The sequence below is a fragment of the Coptis chinensis genome, chromosome 2, assembly GCF_015680905.1.
Source record: "Coptis chinensis isolate HL-2020 chromosome 2, ASM1568090v1, whole genome shotgun sequence".
NCBI lineage: Eukaryota > Viridiplantae > Streptophyta > Magnoliopsida > Ranunculales > Ranunculaceae > Coptis > Coptis chinensis.
The window spans coordinates 76,868,815-76,890,904 of NC_141457.1; the positions used below are offsets into that span (position 1 = coordinate 76,868,815).

The following is a 22,090-nucleotide window of genomic DNA, read 5'->3' on the forward strand; positions in this document are numbered from 1 at the left end:
TTCTATAAGAGGGTCGGCAAACCCTTAATCCCCCAATCTTCGAGGAAATGGAGAGGGAGACTAAGATAAGTTATATGTTTCTTTGAGCTAATCGCGACTCCCAAGTTTGATGACACGAAAGTGCTCCTTCTTCGACAGTTAAACCTCCAAAGATCGCAAGGAAGTCTTCCAAGTTTACCATAAGGCTTCTTCTCGAAAATTTCATGAGGATATCTTTTACAAAATTTTAATGCAGATTCCATATCACCTTTAAAAGAAACTAATGTGTCATCCGCAGAAAACATAGGTTCACGACCTGAAGCTTTTTACATTTTGGGTATTCTTCTATAAAAACTTTCAACCATGTTGATATATAGTTTTACCTTTTAAAAAAGAGGGGAAAACCTGTTTTTTGTACGCCTTTTAGTTAAGCTATAAAAATGAAGAAGTAACATGGTTATTTATGAATTCTAGTTTGTTCACCTCCTCAAGTATTTGTCCGTGATGTATTTAAATAGCTAGTATCGAAAGCAACCCCCCATCATATAATACGAAGATTATTAATGTTTTATTAGAAATAAAGACCGGGTCATGTTGTTCTTTGTTAGATTTCATATCCGCATTTCGTGGGGATTAAAAAATGCCTTTTGATTACTTTGTTAACTCAACAATATCATATATCAGATTTCATTACTTTGACACCTTCAAAATGGATAAGTGGTTGATGTCCAAGGATAAGTTATCTATTGAATTCAAGTGGGTTCAGAATTTTCTACTTGCACGGGCCAAGGCCGGTGAGGGAAATCCTATAAATGATGTCCATGCAAACTATGGAAATGTCAAGAAATTGATGGAACTCGACGTTAAAATCATTTGTATTTCAATGGCATGGCAAAGTTATACTACATGGACATGGTAATGGGGAAAGAACAACAAGCTCCCCTTCGTGATATGGATACAGATGAGCCTTCCCATCATCATTTTGAGTGGAGCCCGTAGAGGAGGCAAACAGTTAAAATTGGTTCAAAGTCAAGACGATCGCAGATGGGTAACCCCAAAATGATTAAGAAGTTGCTTTTGAAGATGCTGAGAACCTTTGATATGGGGATGTTCAAAGCATAATGGTTATCTTCAATCGCTAACTTGTTCAATCCGGGAAGTTTAAGAGTGGTGGTCCGGCAAAAGCTTTGCACAAAGATGTTACAAAATGAGAGACATGCAACCAAAGCGAAGAGAATATAAACGCAAAAAATATGCTGAGGTTAAAAAGACATTGGCAAAGTAGTATGGAATGAAATATGAGAAGATAGATGGTCCCAAATGATTGCATACTATATCTAAGGGTTTAGTGGTAAAGACATGCCCTAATGGTGGGATTTTCAAGATATAAGTCAAGGATAATATGATCGGAAAGCAAAGTAATGGTTCACCGCAAGAAAAGTTTTGCGGTATTTTCCAATTCCATCCCTAGATTCAAAAGATGTTCCAACTTCAGCGCAGACAGCTTAAAAATTTAACATGGCATGCCAATGAGAGAGAAGTTGACGGGCACCTACGCCACCCGCCAGCACTCAACCCGCATGGAAGCTAGTGGATGATAAGGCCGAGTTCGAGCGTAACCAAGAAACCTTCGCTTAGCACTTTCGGCAGATGGAATCAACCCACATAGCTCTCTTTAGTAGTAAATATAGTTGTTGGTCCGTTGTATTGGGTCACTTATAATCTTCCTCCGCGGTCAGGCATGAAAAGGAAGTTTATGATGTTGACAATGTTGATTTCTGGTCCACATCAACCCCGCGAAATGACATTGACATATACTTAGCACCTTTGATCGGCGGACTTGCAAAAATCGTGGAAGAAAGGGGGTTAAGATTTAGCGATGCTTTCCAACGACATAAAGAATTTACACTAAAGGGCTATTCTCTTAGCCGACAATTAACGCATTTTCCCCGGTGATTTAGTAATTTGTCCCAAGGGTTTCAGTTAAAGGCTATTACGCTTTGTCCGATATGTGGTGAACATACGTATTCTTGCAGATTGAAGCATTGCATGAAGAATGCGGTACATGGCTCATTTAAGATATCTTCCCGAAGAGCATCCGTATCGAAAAGCAAAAAAGGCGCTTAATGGTAAATGTGGAGTTTCGATCCGCGACCAACACCACTCACCGGCGTGAAAGGATAATGGAAGAAGGTTAAAACACTTTGTAACTTTTAAAGCAAAAGTGACGAATCAAAAAGGTTAAGAGTAAATATTGTTCATGATGATGTTACACGCTGTCGGAGGAAGAGGCCGATTTTTCAGTTTCTGGTATTGAGACATTTATCTCTCCTAATAACTTGATGTCATGCATATTGAGAAAAATGTTTGTGATAGCATTATTGGGACCTTGCTTAACATTGGGGGGAAACGAAGGATGGGTCAGCTTTTCGCGGATCTTAAGGAGATGGGTTTGAGGGTGGAATTGGCACCGTAAAGAAAAAGGATTGAGAACATACCGCCACCAAAATTGTTACACATTATCAAAAGCCGAGAAATTACTTAGGCTTGCAAAACCTTGCATGAGCTTAAAAGTTCCCGGGCGTTACTCATCTAATTTCCAAAAAGCACTTGTTTCAAATGGAAGATTTAAAATTAGGTGGTCCGAAATCCCACGATTGTCATGTACGATGCAACAATTGCTTCCAAAGGGCAATAAGATCTCTCGGTTGCCAAAGCATGTGAGATATGTAATTATTAGATTCCCCGCTTCTTCTTCAATGCCATTTGTGCGAAAAGTAGTCGATTTGGCGTAAATTACGGAAACTCCGAAAAGAATCGGTAATCACATTATGTCTTCCGAGAGAAATACTTTCCACCATCTTTCTTCGACATTATGGTTCATTTAACCGCATATCTTGTGAGAGAAGTCCAACTTTGTGGTCCAGCTTTTCTTTCTCATGGATGTACCCATTCGAGGTAAGTTTGCTGAATATCATTTATAGTTCAAATTATACCAAGTTAAATATAGGAAATTCCATCAATATTCCTTTTCTTTTGTTAAGGTACATGAAGGTTTTAAAAGGCTATGTAAGAAATCAAATCGCCCGTAAGGTTGCATTGTCAATGTTATATTGCGTAAGAAGCAGCTTTGAGTTTTGTAGTGAGTTTTTATCCGATTCAGGTGTCATGGTACTCCACATGTTGGAAAGCAAATACGCCCAAGGAGATTATTTCGAAAGCCTCCATCGCGGTGATTTGGTAGTTGTCGAATCGAAGTCCTTAGAGGAAGCACATGGTTATGTGTTGCACAATACAAATGTTGTTGAACCTTATATCGAAAGTAATGACATTTCAAAAATACATTTGAGGAGTTCAATTTTTTTTTCTAATTTTTCCGTCATATCTAACTGTGAGTTGGTGTTCATAATTTGTAGGAGCATATGAACTACTTAAGGCAAAACCATCCCCGCCAATCAAAAAGCCAAAAGTGGTTACATGATGCACATATTAGCACTTTTAGTGATTGGTTAAGAAAAAAGGGTGAGTTACTAAACAACTTGAATTTTTTTATTTACTACTCTAATAAGTTTAACTAATTTTATAAAGAACACAGTTTCGATGAAAGGAGCATCCCCGGTAACAATGTCTCAAAACCTTACGCTGATAGCTCAAGGTCCCTCATATACATGTATTGAAATTTCACAATTATGTGATTAATGGTTGCCGCTTCCCACAAAGGATCGTGGATGCGCCACGAGTCAATCGTAATAGTGGAGTGAGTTTAGTTGCAATGGAATGCAGATAACAAGTGCAAGAGATAAAGATCCACTCTTTAGAAAGTTGCTACTATGGTGTTATTACCGGTATATGGTTGTTGATTACACTAAGTTCAAACTCCCCAAAGATTCAAGTGATTGGGTTGAGAATCGAATGGCATCAAGGTAGATGACTTGGGTTTTATCATCGTTGATCTTGGTAGAATTGGGTACAAATGATTCTTTCGCCTTTGCCTCTCAAGTGAAGCAAGTTTTCTATGTACCGGATCAGATCGATCCTAAATGGTCGGGCCGTCTAGCAACTCCTCGTGAGATATTATGATCATGATAATGAGAATGAAGATGATGACTTCATTGATGATGGTATTAGAGACAACATTCGCGAATGAAGTATTTCCGTGATATGGAATCTCCGATGTGAATGACGATGAACAATCAATGTATGGACGGAAGATTGTGAGGGGATCCGGATTGCTCACAAGCCTTCAAAGAAAAGAAAAGCCCATAAATGAAACATTTCAGCCCTATTTATTTGATTATTGTATCTTTTATTTTCTTTTTTCTTTTATGGTAGTTCTAATAGTGTAGCTTGAATTTTCGTGATTTAGGAGAATCTTGAGATGATCCGGAATAAAACTAATAAAGCTTTCGTGCCTTTGTTTATATTCAATTGTCTTGTTTATCTTGTTATTTTCATGTCATTGCTTGGTCATAATTCTAAAGGTGTTTTTATTTTTAATTTTGCACTTCTCCGCCTTTTGCTTTTTTTTGGTAAAGATAGTCTCTCGCCTTTTGCTGTTGAAAATGCTTATGGGATGCATTAGTTTCCTATATTTTTGTTTAGATTGTTGATTCATCTGTCCATTTTCTTCCTAAATTAGAAAATTGACCGCTAATCCATTATACCCTAAAAATTTCTACATAGATTTAACATGTGTGTTGTGCATTTTATTTTTTGCCATGTAGGTTATCATGGGTACGTAAGAAGATGGCCAATCAAATGACAACCGAAAAAGGAACGATGCAACTGAAAAAATCAAAAAGGGAAACACGAAAAGGGAACAACAATAATGATTGAGCTTAACAAGAAATGGGATGGAAATAAAATTAGAGTTGCCTATGATGAAAAGGAAGGCCAAATAATCGGGTAGTAATGGAGAAAAACTTTGCCGGTATGGAAGGTGCATTGGCAAGGTCCAAGGTACCATTGGAGTGAATTTGAAACTTGGCATGATTTACGGAGTAACCTTTGAGAGATGATTTATGGAAGCAATGCAGGTAATGTAATCGTGATAATTCTATGCACTTTATATTATGAACAATTTGTTTTTGCTTTCTTCTTCCTAAAGCCGATGTCTTACATGCTTTTTATGTCTAGCAAATATTTGATATTGATCCAAATTGTATGGATAAAGTCATATCATCCATCGGGGAAAGATGGAGGACTTTCAAGACCAATTTGACTAGGAAATATGTTACCCCTTACATAAATGACCGTGAGCCTACCGGAGAAACCACCAAAAAATTTATGATTTTATTCGTCAAAATGACTGGAATAGTTTGTGAAGTCAAGATTGACGGATGAGTTTCAGGTATGTATAGTAATTGTTTAAACTCGGATGAATGAAATTCAAATTGCATAGTGATAGTTAGTTATGTATGTTCATCCCCTACTATACTTAGTTATTGTTGTCTTTTTTGAATTCAAAGGAGTATAGCAAGCCGCAACTGGAGAGGAGAAAGAAGAATGTGTATAACCACCGACTCAAAGAGATCGCTATGTTGGTCTCAAGAAGAGATGGTAATCATTTAGTTTTCTAAATTTTCTGTTATTAATTTGTTTTTTTTTTTGTCGGTAAGTTTAGGTTTTACTTTCTCTATATACATGGTTGATGCCAATTGCTCCATCTCTTCCCTTCATATTTTGAATTTTCCTCGATCTTCTCTCACGCCTATGGGTACTTGGTTTTCTTTTTTCAGCCACGCTATAACATTTGTCGAGTCCGCTTTTGTACCGCCATCTTACTTACTCCTTGTTAATGCCATCCTCATTCCTTGCTCTATCATTACGTAGTAATCACCGCTTCATTCTCCCTCTATTCCTTTGCAGTAGAGTCCCGGCCAAGATTCGGGATTGTATCTCCTTCTCCGCATCTTCTCATCCACTTACAAGACTCACACTTTTTCTGTTTTACTCCAACCTCTATCTCCCACATTTCCATGAAATTATGTGCTTCCCTGGTCCTTGCTCCATTCTTATGTTAAGAGCCAAGAGTCGCTCTTCTTACATCTCCGATCACCGAAGTTTACTAACCGGTCTCAAGGCTAACTTGCTTATTCTGAAAAATCTTGTCATTTCGCTTTTTCCAATCCTCAGATACAAAAGCATTCCATGTAAACCTGTGGACTATCTTGTATGCTGCCTTTACCTCGGTAATTTTTTTCAGCCCATTGTACCTCTTCTTGCCACATATGGGCCATGGCCTCTTGAATCCTATCTTCCAAGCAAGATACTACATAATGTTTCATTAACCTCATATGTATGAAAGAGATGATCTACGGTTTCAGCCAACACAAAGACACAAACATCGTCGATTGCTACTTTCTTCCACTCTTTTTAGTTTCTTAACGCCTTGAGCCCTCCTTTCAATGCCATCCACCGATGAAGGAATTTTCTCATAGTCAAATTGTCTTCCTACTAGAGGAGAATGATCCGAGCAAAGCCTACCAAGAACTTTATATGACCAACCCGGAAATTTTCCATGCTATATTCATGAATGCTCTGTTTAGCTTTACCCCTAAGTTCTCTGCTTCCCGTTGCCTATTGCACCATGTGAAATGATACCCTTTGTCAGGGGCCTCAAGCATCATATTGTGGATTTATAACTTGTCCGAATTCACCATTGCTCATTAGAGGGCAGGCCACCCCTTTTTTCAGTAGGGCTTAAGTAAGTATTGAAATCACCAATCAATAGCCATGGCAAGTTAGACTGATTAATGAGAGTGAGTTCTCTCCATAATTGTCTTCTACCAAGATACAAAGAATAAGCATGAACAATTGTAATCGGACAACCATCGACTTCCAATCAGAATTTGGCCGAGGAGATTGACAATGAGGTTAGGTGCGTGTATATTGCTCTTCCACAAAACAAAAAATATTTTGGCAGCTGAGATGGATGTCGATTGACATGAAGGCTAGCAATCAGATCCCGGATTTGTAAAGAAATGCAAGTGAAACTGATTAGGGTCTACTAAAGGCCCAAAGAATCCCTATGAAGCTCGATCATGATCTTTTATTAGCTTAGACAGCCTATTTATGGTTTCTCATTTGAAATACCTCTAAGATTCCAATAAAAGCACTTCATTAGAAACTAGAGAGTTTATTGGGTAAATTGAGCAGAGCTCGATGAGAGATATTTTCCCCACCACTGGACCTCAAAGGGGAAGGTAATTGCCGCCGCCTTGTGAGAAGGTGTTTGTTACCCGGGTTTGCTTCTTTGTCGATCACTATCAATCATGTCTGCCCTTCAATGCAAAGAATTCACCGACTTTATGAGGATCGTGGCTCGCAAGATCTTGATTTGGCATCCCAAATTTCTTGTAAGCCCGCAAGGGAGGAGAATGATCCGCTTCTTCATTCACTTTTGCTCTCCGAAGCTAGTGCCACCATCGATTCTCGTAGGACCAACTTCTTCTCTAAACAATCTAGCTGAAATATTTGTTTCAGCCAACTCTAGAAAGACAACAATCTGTTCCCTCTCTATCCATTTCACTAACAACTTGTGGTGCTTCGCATCACACTAGGATCATTATGGTGCAAAGCCAATCAACCGAGATCTTCAACCACGTAACTAGGTGCATCGACCACATGTCTAGGTGCATCAACAACCCCAAGGTGAACCATCGAGCAAGTTCCTAGCATTACCGTGATTCAAAGAACTTGTGAGCTCCTTTGATTTTCTGTTTGTCCTTCAAGAGTGTTAGCATTATCATATTCCACTTCTACCGCTAGAGCTTGAAATCTATTCATCACTTTGTGAGGTTTTCGACAATCGAATAAAGAGGCTTAGGAATCCAAGAGACCTTTGGATCAACATGAGGCTTTCTTCTTGTGTCCGGGTTATCAAATCAATTCTCAGTATGTCCGATTAGGTGGTCAGAGGGTTCAAGGTTTATCACCTCACCTCTTTGTCCAATACTCTAGGTCCTATTATATGTTACTTGTTTGTAGCAATGAATATACTCTAGTCTAATACAGTTTTTGTTTATGTTTAATAGAAAGAAGAGTTCGGGTTCCTCAAGAGAACATGATGATCGAGTGTCAAATGGCTAAGGGCTCGGCCAAAAGAAGAATGGTGAATTTGTGAATGATGCTACTATGGAAATTGCAGAAAGAATTGTCGTTTTTTGAAGTTTTGTTAATTTTTTTTTACTTTTATATATAAAATATTGAAATGTATTAACATAATTCTCTCATGTAGGCTCAATTGAAACTGAAGGAGAAGGAGGGGAATTTAGTAACTAAGGGAAAGAATGATATACTTACTCAGGCTTTAGGAACCCCAGAGCATAGTGGTAGAGTTAGGGGGGAGGGGAGGTTTGTAACTCCAACAACATACTTTAAACTTCCTAGACGTACTTGGAAGAGAAATAGAGAGGAGCTTGAGACCCAACTACATGAAGAAAAAGCAAGAAGGATGGAAGCAGAAGAAAGGGTGAGGTTTCTAGAAAAGGAAAGTGCATTAAGGATGAAAGAGATGCATAAGTCGCCACCACCTGAGAATGTTGGATCTAATAGTGGTAGAAGTGATAATAGAGTAAACCAACAGGTATCAACTTAGTTCTCAGATCCGATTATGACTTGTTTGTGTTTACGATTCGATTTCTTTTTTCTTTGTGGGACTTAATTAGATCTGTCAAACATACAGGTAGAAGATGGGGATACATTTAGCAAGATGTTGCCCAATCTTGAAATCAGTACACCCAAGGTACTTATCCTTTAAATTGATATGATTCTTATCACGATATATGCATAAGCTCTAACTCATATCCATGTTTCTTATAGGCTATTAAGTGTTCTCTGGCTTTGAGATCCAAAGGCAACATTGTTGCTAAAGGTTTACTTTTCAAGAAGATCGACCGTAAGAAAAGTCCACAACATTCCTTTGGGAGAACACAATGTACGAAAGTACAGATTGACTTAATAATGAAACCCCATCTCCCCTCCCAATACCAGTACCAAGTGGTGACTTGAGCTGCTATTAGCGATGCATGGCACAGCCTTGTGGCATGGCCAAAAGAATTTGTCATAGTCCGCGATGTGGTAAAGAATCATAGAAAGATTAATGACGATTTGGTTGATTTACACTTGTTCATTCATTTGATTCATTATGTTGTTTTCCCCCACTCATTTATGTAGGAAGGAGATGGTGATTTTGATGCATCCGGTAAGGCTAGAAACTATAAAAAATCAAGGAAACAGTCAACATTTTATGTTTTTCACCGATATCTTCTTAACACTTAGCACTTAGTACTTTTTAGTGTACATATATTGATTTATTTTTATTAAATATGCAGGTGAAAGATGCTATCCCAAAATGAAGAAGACTCGACCAATCATGAATTCAAGACACCCAAGGTACTTATCCTTTAAATTGATATAATTCTTATCACGATATATGCATAAGCTCTAACTCATATCCATGTTTCTTATAGGCTATTAAGTGTTCTCTCGGCTTTGAGATCCAAAGGCAACATTGTTGCTAAAGGTTTACTTTTCAAGAAGACCGACCAAGAAAAAGTTCACAACATTCCTTTGGGAGAACACAATGTACGAAAGTACGATTGACTTAATAATGAAACCCGATCTCCCCTCCCAATACCAGCATTCAAGTGGTGACTTGAGCGCTATTAGCGATGCATGGCACAGCTTTGTGGCATGGCCAAAAGAATTTGTCATAGTTGGCGATGTGGTAAAGAATCATATAAAGATTAATGACGTGATTTGGTTGATTTACACTTGTTCATTCATTTGATTGATTATGTTGTTTTCCCTACTTATTTATGTAGGAAGGAGATGGTGATTTTGATGCACCCGAGGAAGGCTAGCAACGATAAAAAATCAAATAAACAGGTCAACATTTTTATCTTCTTAACACTTCATACTTTTAGTGTACATATATTGATATATTGATTTACTATTTTTTTTTGTAGGGTGTGAAGTGTAGTTTGGCTTTGACTTTGAAAAGCAACATCGTTGCAAAGGCCCGATTTTCAAGAATACTTTCGACCTCAAGAAAATATTAATGATATTCCTTAGGAGAAGCCAATTTTCGAGTACAAATTGACACTTGTAATCAAACCTGACCTCCCTCTCCCAAGACGGTTGGTGACTTGAGATTTGTTAAGGATGCATGGCATAGTTTTGTGGCGGCCAAAAGAATTTGTGATAATCGGCAATGTGGTAAACTATTAGACAAAAAGTAATGATTATTGGTGTTGACATGCATATACTAATTTTTTTTTTTTTCTCCTTATTCATGTAGGAAGAAAACATGATTTACTTGGATCGAGAGAAGGCTAGAAAGGATAACAAAGGCAAACAGTCAAAGTTTACATTATTGTATTTTTATATGCATTTTGTACTTTTAATATATGACTTAGATTTATTACTATACTCATGCAGATAAAAGATTTTGGTGTTGTGGCTAAAAGTAAGAAGGCATTGCCTAACTTTGAAATTAGTAATCCACGTGTATTTAGCTTATTTCATATGATCATAATCCCATATATTTACTAATTGTTATTTATAGACTTTTGCATAAAGAAGAATTGGTTTTTCTAGGAACAATCTCATTTCTAGCATTCCCAAAGACAAAGAGTAAATTCACATAGAGGAAGGTACCAATGAAAAGGCAGGAAATGTTCACACTGCACTCATAGCATTAGATAGGTTAATCTAGTAAATAAGTAAAACTAGTACATTGGTAATCAAACACTATGTGCCGTTAATTATTATTAGAGTTTGGTGAACAATCTAAATTGGTTCTAGGATGACTAGGAGGAAAAGTTATTTCATTTTGTATAAACTTCGGGTTGTTGTGCCTCCCGGGTAGTATTGAGTTTTATCTTGCCGCTATTCCGAAACAAATTGGTTCCGTTGTGACTTGCGGGAAGATTGAATTTACCGCTTCATAAGTTGAATGATACTTATTTACAAGTTTTCCATAAAATCCATGGCTTTTAACCACTAAGGCATTTTTTTGTGTCAATTATATTAGTGTTTTGCATTGTAAACTTTTTTTTTGAAGATCTTAACTTAACTTAAGTTTCATCCTCATAACCTAATGGTTTTGCAGATGCAACTAGTTTTGGCAGACTTTAGATTATTTAAACTTCAATCGATTTGAAAGTATCGTTGATTTTTTCTTTCTAGATTTAGCGATGATGTTTATAATAATAAGTTGTGAAGTTCTATCCATGTGAATTAGCTTATTCAAGTTAAATTTGTGCCCTTGTCCTTTTATTCTCTTCAATTTCTTTGGGTTTTCAATTTCAATTTGTTTTGTATAGTTTTTTTTTTTTTTTTTTTTCTAGTAGTGTTAGTGATATAAGTCCATATCTATGTTATGCCCGTCAATATTTTGATTATTTCACATAGGAAAAGGAGGAAACACTTGATGAGATGGAATGTAGTATCAGAGAATATGGCGATATGCTTGACAACACGATGGAATCGCCTGATAATATTGTCATCCCTATAGAAAGGAGCTTTTCGGGAAGAGATTGAGCTTAGGCCATTTTTCCATTGAAAAATCTGATTTGTTGGATATTTGCAGAATGGATTGGCTAAGTGTCACCTGCATGACTACATACATGAAGTGAGCTAAAGTTGCATGCTTTGCTTTAAACATTTGTATTTGATTAGTAGATGCAATTATCGTAACATTTTTATTTTTATTTTTTAGATATCTTTATGGGAGTTTCATGAGTTCTCAAGAAAGATACACATTTGCTAATCCTTCTAACTTCACAAACTATGGGAATGATGATGGGGAGAAAATTCAGCATTTGCAAATACAGATTAGGTTATGTAAGGCGAATCAAATTCTATTGATTCCTTACAATTTGGGGTAAGTGTTTTGTTTGTCTCTTAATCATATTTATTACTTAAATGACTATACCCTATACATTATGGATTAATTATTATCTATTTATTTCATTGTAGGAGGCATTGGGTATTGATTGTTATTGATATATCATCACAACAAGTTTACTGGTTGGATTCTTCTGGAAATCCGACTCCAATATTCAGAATAAAAGTTCTTGTTGACAAGTAAGTTATGTGTTTCATGTATTTTCTTGTATGATTATAATCTTTTTCCTTTAAAATACCAACCCTTTAAGTTCTCGACTTTATTATAAACATATTCAAACTCAGATTGTCTTACATGATGCTTCTCGCTAGCATCCTCCTTTAGTATATGTTGTGTTAATCGCGGTGCCCCTCAAGAAGTGAATGCAATGTGAGCTTGATCTCAAAATGTTTGCAACAAGGTCTTATATGAATATGTGTATACCCAATTTAATTTCTTTTTCTATAGTGCTATTAGAGCTTTCACTTATGCCGGAGGAAAAGAATGATGGTCGGACCAAATTGGCAAGTGGTCAAGGTAAACAAAGGCAAATTCAGATATTTTTATTACTTTTTTCCTTCCAAGTAAGTATGACTAATCTTATTATTTGTCTTGTGTAGTGCCCAAAACAACCGTGAGGTGTAGAATGTGCCTACTACGTTATGATGTTTATGAGACACTTTCTTAGGGATCCTTCTCAATCTTTAACAAATAAGGTAAACACATATATACTTCTTTGTCATATAATTAAATTAGAATATTAATGCCTTATAATATATTAGTTACGTTTTCTTTCCTTCTCTAATTTAGATCCAAGAGTTGGGGAAGATAGCAAAGATATACCAAAGATGAAATAAGAGACCTTCGCTCGGTTCTACTTGACTTTATTCAACAATTCTCATTGAGTACAACTTGAAGTGGTTAAAGGCATTTGGGAGCCGAGACTTTTTTGGTGCATGGTGAGTATTTTCTTACATTGTTTTTCTTTTTAGAAATTATTTGCTAAATAGTATGCATTTGTTTTTATTGACAATCAAACCTATTATGGAAAAATGATAAAATCAAACTCTTTAAGGTGTTCATTTTGGCTTTGTAGGTTTTGGATCATCACTTTCTCAGTTAGAAGATTCCGGAGATAGCTAGCTTTCAAGGATTTGGAGATTCTATTAGTTTTCTTAGGTTAAATGTTATTGAAATCACCTTTTGGCTAGTGATTACTTTTATTACTTGACGTAGTTATTACTTTTATTCTTATTCGACATATAAGACTTTTTTCTTAGTAAATAAATTCTTGTAAGGAATTTATATATGCCGTATTGCTTGTATTAATTGTTTTGATGATCAATGTGATGCTGGTAAGGGAAATCTTATACTATGTCCATGCAAACTATGCGGGAATGTCAAGAAATTGTTGGACGTTATACTACATGGACATGGCATGTTGATACAGCTCAGTTTCTTCTCTCTTTTGTTTCCTTGGAGGAAGACTGCAAAAAAGCACAAGAAAGCTATGCCAGCGAAAGGAAGATCAAAAAGTGCTTTGCCGCACCCCATATGGCTTCTACTCCCTTCACTTCATGGAGCCCTACATAGAACTATACTACTACCAACAGGCAGAGGTCTCACCTCTTAGGTATGTTGTTGTAGTCCTAGCATCCTCCTAATCTAATAATTTACTCTTTGCTTCACAAAGATCGGTATTAGAAGCGAAGATACTAATGCATAACTTTTCAGGTGTTGCCTATAATCGCATGGTTCAAGCCGATATCGGAGCCCGAAGTCCATCAATTTAACCTCCTCGATCTCGCCTTGCATGAGATGTGGCCTGTATATTGATAGCATTTGAAGTCGCGTGTCTTTGGGTCCATGAGAATTTTTGGCTTTAGGTACATCGTATTTACGTTCTCGAGATTACCTATTGTTGGAAAATGACGGTTTAAAAAAGACTTCTTATATTTTCAATAATCTTCCGTGCCACGTACACCATTGCAATGTGGAGGTACCTACTTTTTTAATGCTCTTCCATATAGCTCATTAGTTGATCCTATTATCATCATCCGTATGAAAGTTCTCTTCAATCAACATTAGGTTTTTCATTAAACACTTATGCCGGGCAAAGGAAGGTGAAGTGATGTTTAAAGGGTAAAGAATGACAGGATAGAAAACCTAAAATCACCAAGCTTTACGGTTAGGCAACGAAGAGTCAATACATTGACGTTTCTTAGAATGATTCTTCCGCTTTTCGATAAGTTGTTCACAACCATTTCCGGGATTCTTCGTTCCAAAGACAAAATATAGTTTTGTAGCACTCTTGAACTAACCATCTATTAACGGACTTCATTAAATGAGAAATCACTTGGGAGATATCGTCATCTTCTTTTCTCCACCCACCACATTTCAAACTTTTATAGCATTCTCAAGGAGTTCCTCAAGCTGAAAGAGATTTTAAGAGGGATGAGACTTCAAGATTCTTGTCAATTAGTTGATCAAAGAAAGAGAGAGTAAAAGACAAGTTATAACGATACAGAGAAATTTCGATGGTATCGTAGGGTTTTGTAGACTCCGGTTTCTTTGTTCAAACTTCTAATTTCAATTTATTCAATATATATGCTTCAAAAAGGAGGTCTACTTATACATAAAAAAATTCAGGTGTGGCCTATACCGCATGGTTCAAGCTCACACCGAACCTCAAAGCTCCTTTGATTTAACCTCTGATCTTAGTCTTACATGAGGTGTGCACCTGCACACAATACTTGGAGCATTCTGAAGTTGATAACAATGAGCATCTCTTCATTCAGGTAACCAATACTTAACTGCAATGAAGTGCACTGGTAGACCAGGACCATCATACAATAAGTTACACAACATTTAGTATTTCTGTTGTCAGAATATCTGAAGTTGGAAATGATCAAGGTTTAGGCAATAGAAGTTGAAGGCCTTTTATTTCTTCAATGACCTTCCAGTCGGCACGCACCCTTGCAGCTGGAGTCATGCTAGTTTGATTTCACTCTGCGCTTGGAAGCTTCTTGACCAGCTCATTAGTCGATGTTGGTACCCCCGTCACTGAGATTCGTAATAGTTCATTTGATCACTTCAAACTGTATTTTATTTGTTAGACAGAGAAGTGAATAAGCGGCATAATCTGTATTTACGAGGCAACTAGTCATGGCTGATTAAACATCAACCCACATGCATGGACAAATAAAGGTTCTGACCAGACTCAATTTCCTGCTGCCCAGTACACCGCATACTTCTTTTCCCTAATTCTTTAGTGATATCTCTATATATACTATATTCTGATCACATGATGTTTGATTTTCCCGGGTCCGTGTTCTAATCGGGAAGCAATGCAAGTCCTTGTCAGAGGACCAGTACAAGAAGGTCCTAGAGAAAAACTACATGGATGAGTCATGGCTTTCCAAATGGACTACTAAAGTTTTATAATTTATGGTGTGGTTGGAACAATTAGACTACTGGCTGGTAAGTTTGGATGGATTCCTTATATTAGTTAATTTTTTATCTTGTAGTCCACTGGAAAAATTGCAATAGTATAATGGGAGACTACTAGGCTAGTGTGCTATTATAGTTCTTATCGCCTCTTACATTAATGCAATCTCTCGCCATATTGTTACTTTAGATTCTTTATGCTATTATGCTAGTAAGATGGATGGGGTGATATGTGCCTGGGTCATATTGGTGAAGTCAGTTGAAAAAGAACTTTTAATAATATTTTTTTGTACACAGAACATATTTACTTGTAATAACTTCTCGCAAGGAGGTTGGCACTTATCTTGGTTTCCCGTTTTCCGAGTAATGTCTATGAAGTTTATGGCCCGCAATGGGATTTTGAGGCTTTCATCTTGTCAAGAAGTAAGAACTTTTGTATTTGTGGAAAAAGGCCTCCTTACTTCCACTTCATACTTCATGGTTTAATTCCCTTTCGTAAGAGGGGAGACAAAAGTCTAGGTTTATATCTGTATTCTATTGTGCACTTAAATTCAATCGCTTCTCAGAGTTTGATTGGACAATTATTTGAATAAGAAGCGAGCACTGCTTTTCTGCAGAAAAGAGATGAGGCTTACTTTATGAGCCTGTATGGGACGATGGAATCAACACTGGGGTTGTATTATTCATATGAAACGCACCTTTACATTAAAGTGAGTCCTTTAAGCGATTTTTAAAGTAGACTGCAAACTAGTATGAGAATATTTTCACTTATTAGGTTCAGATTCTCGTGGTCAGTATATTGTGTCAAACTGCTTGATCGATGGTGTGCGGCCGATATCTATATCTACCGCCTTGCAAAAATAACAAGGGAAGTTAGCGTAGGAAGGGCAAGGAAACCATTTTGGAAACAGTCTGTTGGTATAGTCTATTGCAACAGTCTCATAGTCGATCACAATTTCTTTCATTCAACCCGACAATCCGGTAACTACATGTATACTATCTAACCACCTTAAGCATTGGTGAATTCACCATTTTTTGGGATAAAGCTTGAGGACCTCACATAAAGTTACCTCATACCGAGAAATTGCTCCAAACTTTCTTTACATATGAGTCATTTGTTGGAAGATATACTAGATTTCCATTGTCTTTTTTCTTGGATAGATAAGTTCCTCTCTTCATAACGGATGCTGAGAATCTGTGTTTCAGGTTCGAGGATCAATTCCACTTCTTTGGGAGCAAATCGTGGATTTGAGCTACAAGCCACGGATCAAAATCGTCAATCATGAATAAACAGTATGTGACTATTTATTTTTTTTGTTATATGAATGTTGTAGTATTTCCAACACGATTAGCTTCTATAATGATATGCAGTAATCTTTTCTTTCTAGCCTAAAATCGCTCAACGCCATTTTAATGATCTCATTCAAAGATACTGAGAGGGCCATGGTCATTGATTTGACTAACAAAGTAAGGTTTTGTGTTCATGTATTTTCTTTTTTATTGTGTCATTTACCTCTTCTTTCAAACTTTATCAATTTAAATGATTGAAGGTGAAGTTTTATCAGCTTCTTGATGAACATCATAATTGAACTGGATACTGATGTCTAACAATTGATTATTTTGCCTCGCTACTATTGTCCCTTTTCTCAAATACCCACTCGCAGACTTTTATTTTACCTTTCCACTCGGACATTGAAATCCATTTGGGGATATTTAGATGTGAAACCTCAAATAATATCCCAAGCTTGGGAAACCTCAAATATCCCAAGCTGTCAATGATTAATTGATTATTCTTGAATATCGAAATTCAATGTCTAATACCACCTCCAATGTCTCAGATTGCACAATCTTCCCATCCATTGATGGTTTCATCGGCCAAATCCTTTTAAGCACACCACGATGACTTCGCACAAGTCTTACGCCAAAGATGGCTCTCGTATTCTTGAGAACTCGACCATATTTGCGAAACGAAAAGCTTTCCCCGTTGTGGGTTTTATGCAAGAAACCGCCTTCCAAGGTGGTAATTGCTTCTTTCTGTCTAGAATTTCTGTAATTGTATCAAAGATTAGCTTCCTATGCACTTTGGATAAATAAGAGGAATTAGTCTTGTAGCATTGTCTTTCAAGCAAGGAATACAAATCGAATCATAGATCAAATCGTAAGCTTTATAAACATGGCCCCTGCCCGGGACTTTATCCGGCGTGGTGTGATTATAAACATGGCGCCCGCCGCCGGGACTTTATCCGATGCTTCCGACCCTATATACTCTAGCTCCAAAGGTGTGTTTTCTTTTATTTTGCTTAGTTGCTATTCACTTATGAATGCATACTTGTACTTTTTCTGTCACGCTGATCGTTGTTCCTTGGTATGGTAATACCATAGGTGGTGTGGTGTTATTTACTTAGATCACTTCTTACGTACAAACGCCAAGAAATGCCTTTTACGAAAGTGAAATCGGGTTTCGGTCAACTCGTTAAGCTTTTCATTTTAAATTTGTATTCAGCTTGTAGGAATTGAATTCGGTTCAAAGATAATCCGCATGCTATTGTGTAAATAATAGTATCTCTTCTCGCTTCTTATCCGTTGCTAGCGACAAGCCTCTCGCTTTGTAATTGTTTGAATTTCACACGATCTAATTACTCCATCCGTCGATTATCTTTCTTTGTTGGATACCGAAATGTTTACATATGACCTTTTTGAAAACTCAAGATCGTGCTTCAATTGTTTACATATGCTATAATGACATTGTTATGGCATGTGCTCTCATTTTTTTCATCTACTTTTCAAATACATACCAACAGATTTTACAGACTAGAGCTATGCTACACATTTGTCTTGATAGGCGTTAATTTTTACCCTACTTTGATCCCCTTCTCCTCCCAAATCATCTTTATAAGTTGAATAATAAATGATCTAAACTAATTTTCCATTTTTCTTTGGTCTCTTGACATTTTGGTGATGCTTGTATTTCTCGTAATTCATGGTATTCGAGGAAAAAGAAAAGAATCTCGGATGCCATAGGCAGATGTAGCGTTATTGGTCTTAACCAGTGCATTACCCTCCTATCTAACAATTGGTGTTACTTATATTTGGGAAAAAGTACAGTTGCATAAAGAATTTGTGGGTGATGCTCATGTGCGAGTTCGATATTAATTACCCATTTCAATATTTTCATCCCTATCTCTATAAAAGAGTTGAATTGGTGATAACCGGATTTGTGGATACGCTTGCTCCTAATTTGTCTAGGTGCTTTTGAGCTTATACAAGATGAGCGTAGAGCTGGTGCATGTTTATGGATCACGAAACCGCAGAGGCATGGAGTATTGGCCTACACCAACAGAAGAAACCAAGTACCCGAACTAAATGACCAAATGCAAGAAAAGTATACTCAAACATAGAAAAATCTTATATTCAAATCCCCCAGAGTTATGAGAAGACGTAAGTAAAACCACTGAACCTTGTTTGCTTTGTCCAACTTTATCTTTTCTCTTTCTAAAGTCTCATCATATTGTTCGCGACATACTATCCATAGAGGCTTAATTATGATCGGTTAGTTAAGCATGGCACTTTAGTTTAGAATCTGCTTCATGCCACTGATATTTCATTTCAACTTTTGGCTTCAGTCCATTTATGGCATTGTATGGTTGATTGTCGACTTATTTTGGTTTTGCTGGCTAGGGTTGTTCACACTCTGAGCCACAATTTTCGAAGTGCAACTAGCATTGTGCGCACTTTGTTAAAATTACCGATTGAACCACATCATGTCCTTCTCAAAGTCATTTATGCTGGTGTAAATGCTAGTGATGTAAGTTTCTTGATTCCTACCTCATGGTACATATTATTCTTTATTGACATTGGCTCATGATTTTAATTTTGTTTTCATTCTAAGGTATTTGGCTGCTAAAATGATTCTTTTTCTTATTAACATAAATATGTGTTGGTAAATTTCAGCTCCGGTCATTATTTTGGTGGCAGTAACCAAGAACTGTCCTCACGTCTACCATTTGATGCTGGTTTTGAGGTGTTGTATAGTGTTAAAACCATATATTTCTAGCTAAAGCAATAATATCATATACCCAATGGTTAGTCTTATGGAACTGGTGAGCTTGGTTCTCAAACACAACCACGAAAGCAATCAAGAACTTCAAGTGCATACTCTGTTTATTTATCTTATTAAAAAAAAAACATTGTCTATATAGCTTGAGGGTTTTGCATTCAGTATTACACACTCTGGAAAGTTTTTTTTACAGTATTACACACTTCTGTTACTTTTAATCCTCTCGGTGTGCTGAAATAGGTGCTTCAGTTGATGAGTTGAAATGACACATTTTGCAGGCTGTGGGACTGATTGCTGCATTAGGTGATTCAGTTACTGACTTGAAAGTAGGAATCCCTGCCGCATTATGACTTTTTTGGAAGTTATTCGAATTCATGATGGTACACCTTTTTTTTTTTTTTCTCGGGTCAATGAAAAGGATATCGTACTTGTTTTTAGAAAAATTAACAAATAAATCACTTTAGTCACTGGTTGTAGTTTACCATCTAACAGAGAAACTAAAGGAGATGACAAGAATTGTTTGCTTTTGTTATTTCTGATTTTGAGGAAGAGGATAAATCTACGTCCCCGCGCAACCATTGCAGCTCTCCTCCAAGTGTCTATGGTTAGGTTGCTTCTTTGGTGGGTCTGCAAACTGTCACATTACTCATAAAAGTTTCAAACTCACTTGATCAACAACGAGATATTGCTGCAAAGACGTTAAACAATGAAAAGAACGAGGACATGATGCACAAATTATTTACTGGGTGAGGATTCTCTTGATACTATACTACAATAGGTATGTATATATCTGAACTTTTTCCTAATAAGTCGCTTGTGTTTTGAAGGTTGTTTGTGCATATGTACCAGGAGCTGGCTTTCTCCCTACGACGAATATACCACTACGACGAATCAGCCCAGACCAAATTCCAGAAAGAAAAACCGTGGACAAATGACCCACATTATTTCAAACGTGTCAAAATATCGGCACTTGCTTTGTTAAAGATGGTTGTTCATGCGAGATCTGGTGGGAATATTGAGATAATGGGTTTAATGCAAGGGAAAACGGATGGGGAAGCTATTATTGTTATGGATGCTTTTGCTTTACCTGTTGAAGGGACTGAAACTAGAGTTAATGCTCAAGTTGATGCTTATGAGTATATGGTTGATTATTCACAGACTAATAAACAGGTATATATATATATATATATATTTTGCCAATTAAAAGATTACTACTTGTTTGCCTTTTCCTCATTTGGTTAATCTTAAGATACATACTTGTTTTTTATGTTAGGCCGGGCGACTGGAGAATGTTGTGGGTTGGTATCATTCGCATCTGGGATATGGGTGTTGGTTGTCTGGTATTGATGTTTCGACTCAGATGCTTAATCAGCAATTTCAGGAACCATTTTTAGCTGTTGTTATTGATCCAACGAGGACTGTTTCTGTTGGGAAAGTTGAAATTGGTGCTTTTAGGACTTATCCCGAAGGGTACAAGCCTCCAAATGAACCTCGCTTTGAGTATTATCGACTATTCCTTTGAATAAGATTGAAGACTTTGGTGTGCATTGCTAACAAAACCTTTTTATTTCCTTTTCCAATTTTATTGTGATTTTTTTTTTTGTGAACGGATAGTAATAGGCGGTCGAGTAGTAAGAGGCCAAGATTTGTATAGTGGTGTAGGTATGTTACTACAAGACTTTGTTTGTGGACTTTGCATTCCACACCTATAGTTTAAATGACCAACTTACTTATATAGTATGTGTGCCTCATTCATGTATAAATTGTTTCAACTTTCGTGGTAATGTAGCTCTTGATGTCGCCAGATTCTTCTTCTACGACCAACCACGTAACTAGCAAAAATAGATATTGCAGATCATGTTTTGGCTTCTTTGCTGAGATCGAGCTCTATCGGGTAATTCTTCTCACCGTTAATAGCAACTACAGTGGTTTTAAACTTACCTTCTTAGGACTCAAGCCGTTGTTCAATTATATGATTATAGGAAGGTATATGTGGTTGGGAGAGGCTCCGATCCGGTCAGGCAGCGTGGTACCGCAAAAACCGCAAGAGGTTCTTGGTAATTGTCCAAACTTCGGTGGAATGTATACAGTGATGTTCTTATTTTCATGGAAAACATCCCAGTTTTATTTTTCTCGCTTTAGGTTCGACCGAGGTTGATCGCTTTTAAAATGGGCTCAAGAATTGTAATTAGTGAACTATATTGTTGACTTTGAACTATGACTTAAAGTCAAGCCGAGAGTCAATGGTGCCTCATCGCCTCACGTGAAGACAAATGTTATTTCTGCAATTCCTATCTCTATTATATTATTTTAAATGCACAAAAGCCGCCTATTTATTAACAACGCTTTTTAAGCTTTAGGTCGATTGGTTTAAGAAAGATGGAGATTCTCAAGTAACGGGACACGCTTTGCCAAAGTTTCGTAAGGCCACTATTGCAACATTTTTATACTTGTTCAACCCTTCATTTTTTTTGCCATTCTTCTTTTGTTTATATTCTCTCTTATTGTGTGGTTCTATTGCTTAGAAGTAACTTCTAAGCAATGTGAGGACCCTACATCTATCCTACCAGAGCTTCATTGGGGTGAGATATATAGCTTCCAGTGACACACATAGTAATGATTCTTGAGCAATCAAATAATTCTGTTCAGGCAGGGGCCTCCACTAAAGATGCACCTCAAGTTGAGTCCTCGGTTGCCAAGCGTGGAGATATTCT

General features: G+C 36.9%; 1 protein-coding gene and 1 pseudogene across 2 annotated transcripts; both read left to right on the forward strand.

Moving 5' to 3' along the window:
* The first annotated feature begins 8,056 nt into the window (after nucleotides 1–8,056).
* Nucleotides 8,057–11,526, forward strand: LOC147517936 (uncharacterized). The gene is made up of 9 exons (XM_086593757.1): nucleotides 8,057–8,136; nucleotides 8,219–8,566; nucleotides 8,666–8,725; nucleotides 8,803–8,925; nucleotides 9,157–9,184; nucleotides 9,315–9,375; nucleotides 9,453–9,567; nucleotides 10,423–10,491; nucleotides 11,398–11,526. The coding sequence occupies exons 1-9, from the start codon at nucleotides 8,116–8,118 to the stop codon at nucleotides 11,524–11,526; spliced, it is 954 nt and encodes a 317-aa protein (XP_086449883.1). The 5' UTR covers nucleotides 8,057–8,115.
* Nucleotides 11,527–17,525: 5,999 nt separating this feature from the next.
* Nucleotides 17,526–20,930, forward strand: LOC147517937 (COP9 signalosome complex subunit 5b-like; annotated as a pseudogene). The gene is made up of 8 exons (XR_015213968.1): nucleotides 17,526–17,598; nucleotides 18,587–18,757; nucleotides 18,998–19,124; nucleotides 19,271–19,340; nucleotides 19,655–19,756; nucleotides 19,923–20,122; nucleotides 20,204–20,546; nucleotides 20,650–20,930. The product of XR_015213968.1 is annotated as a COP9 signalosome complex subunit 5b-like (transcript).
* The last annotated feature ends 1,160 nt before the right edge of the window (nucleotides 20,931–22,090 follow it).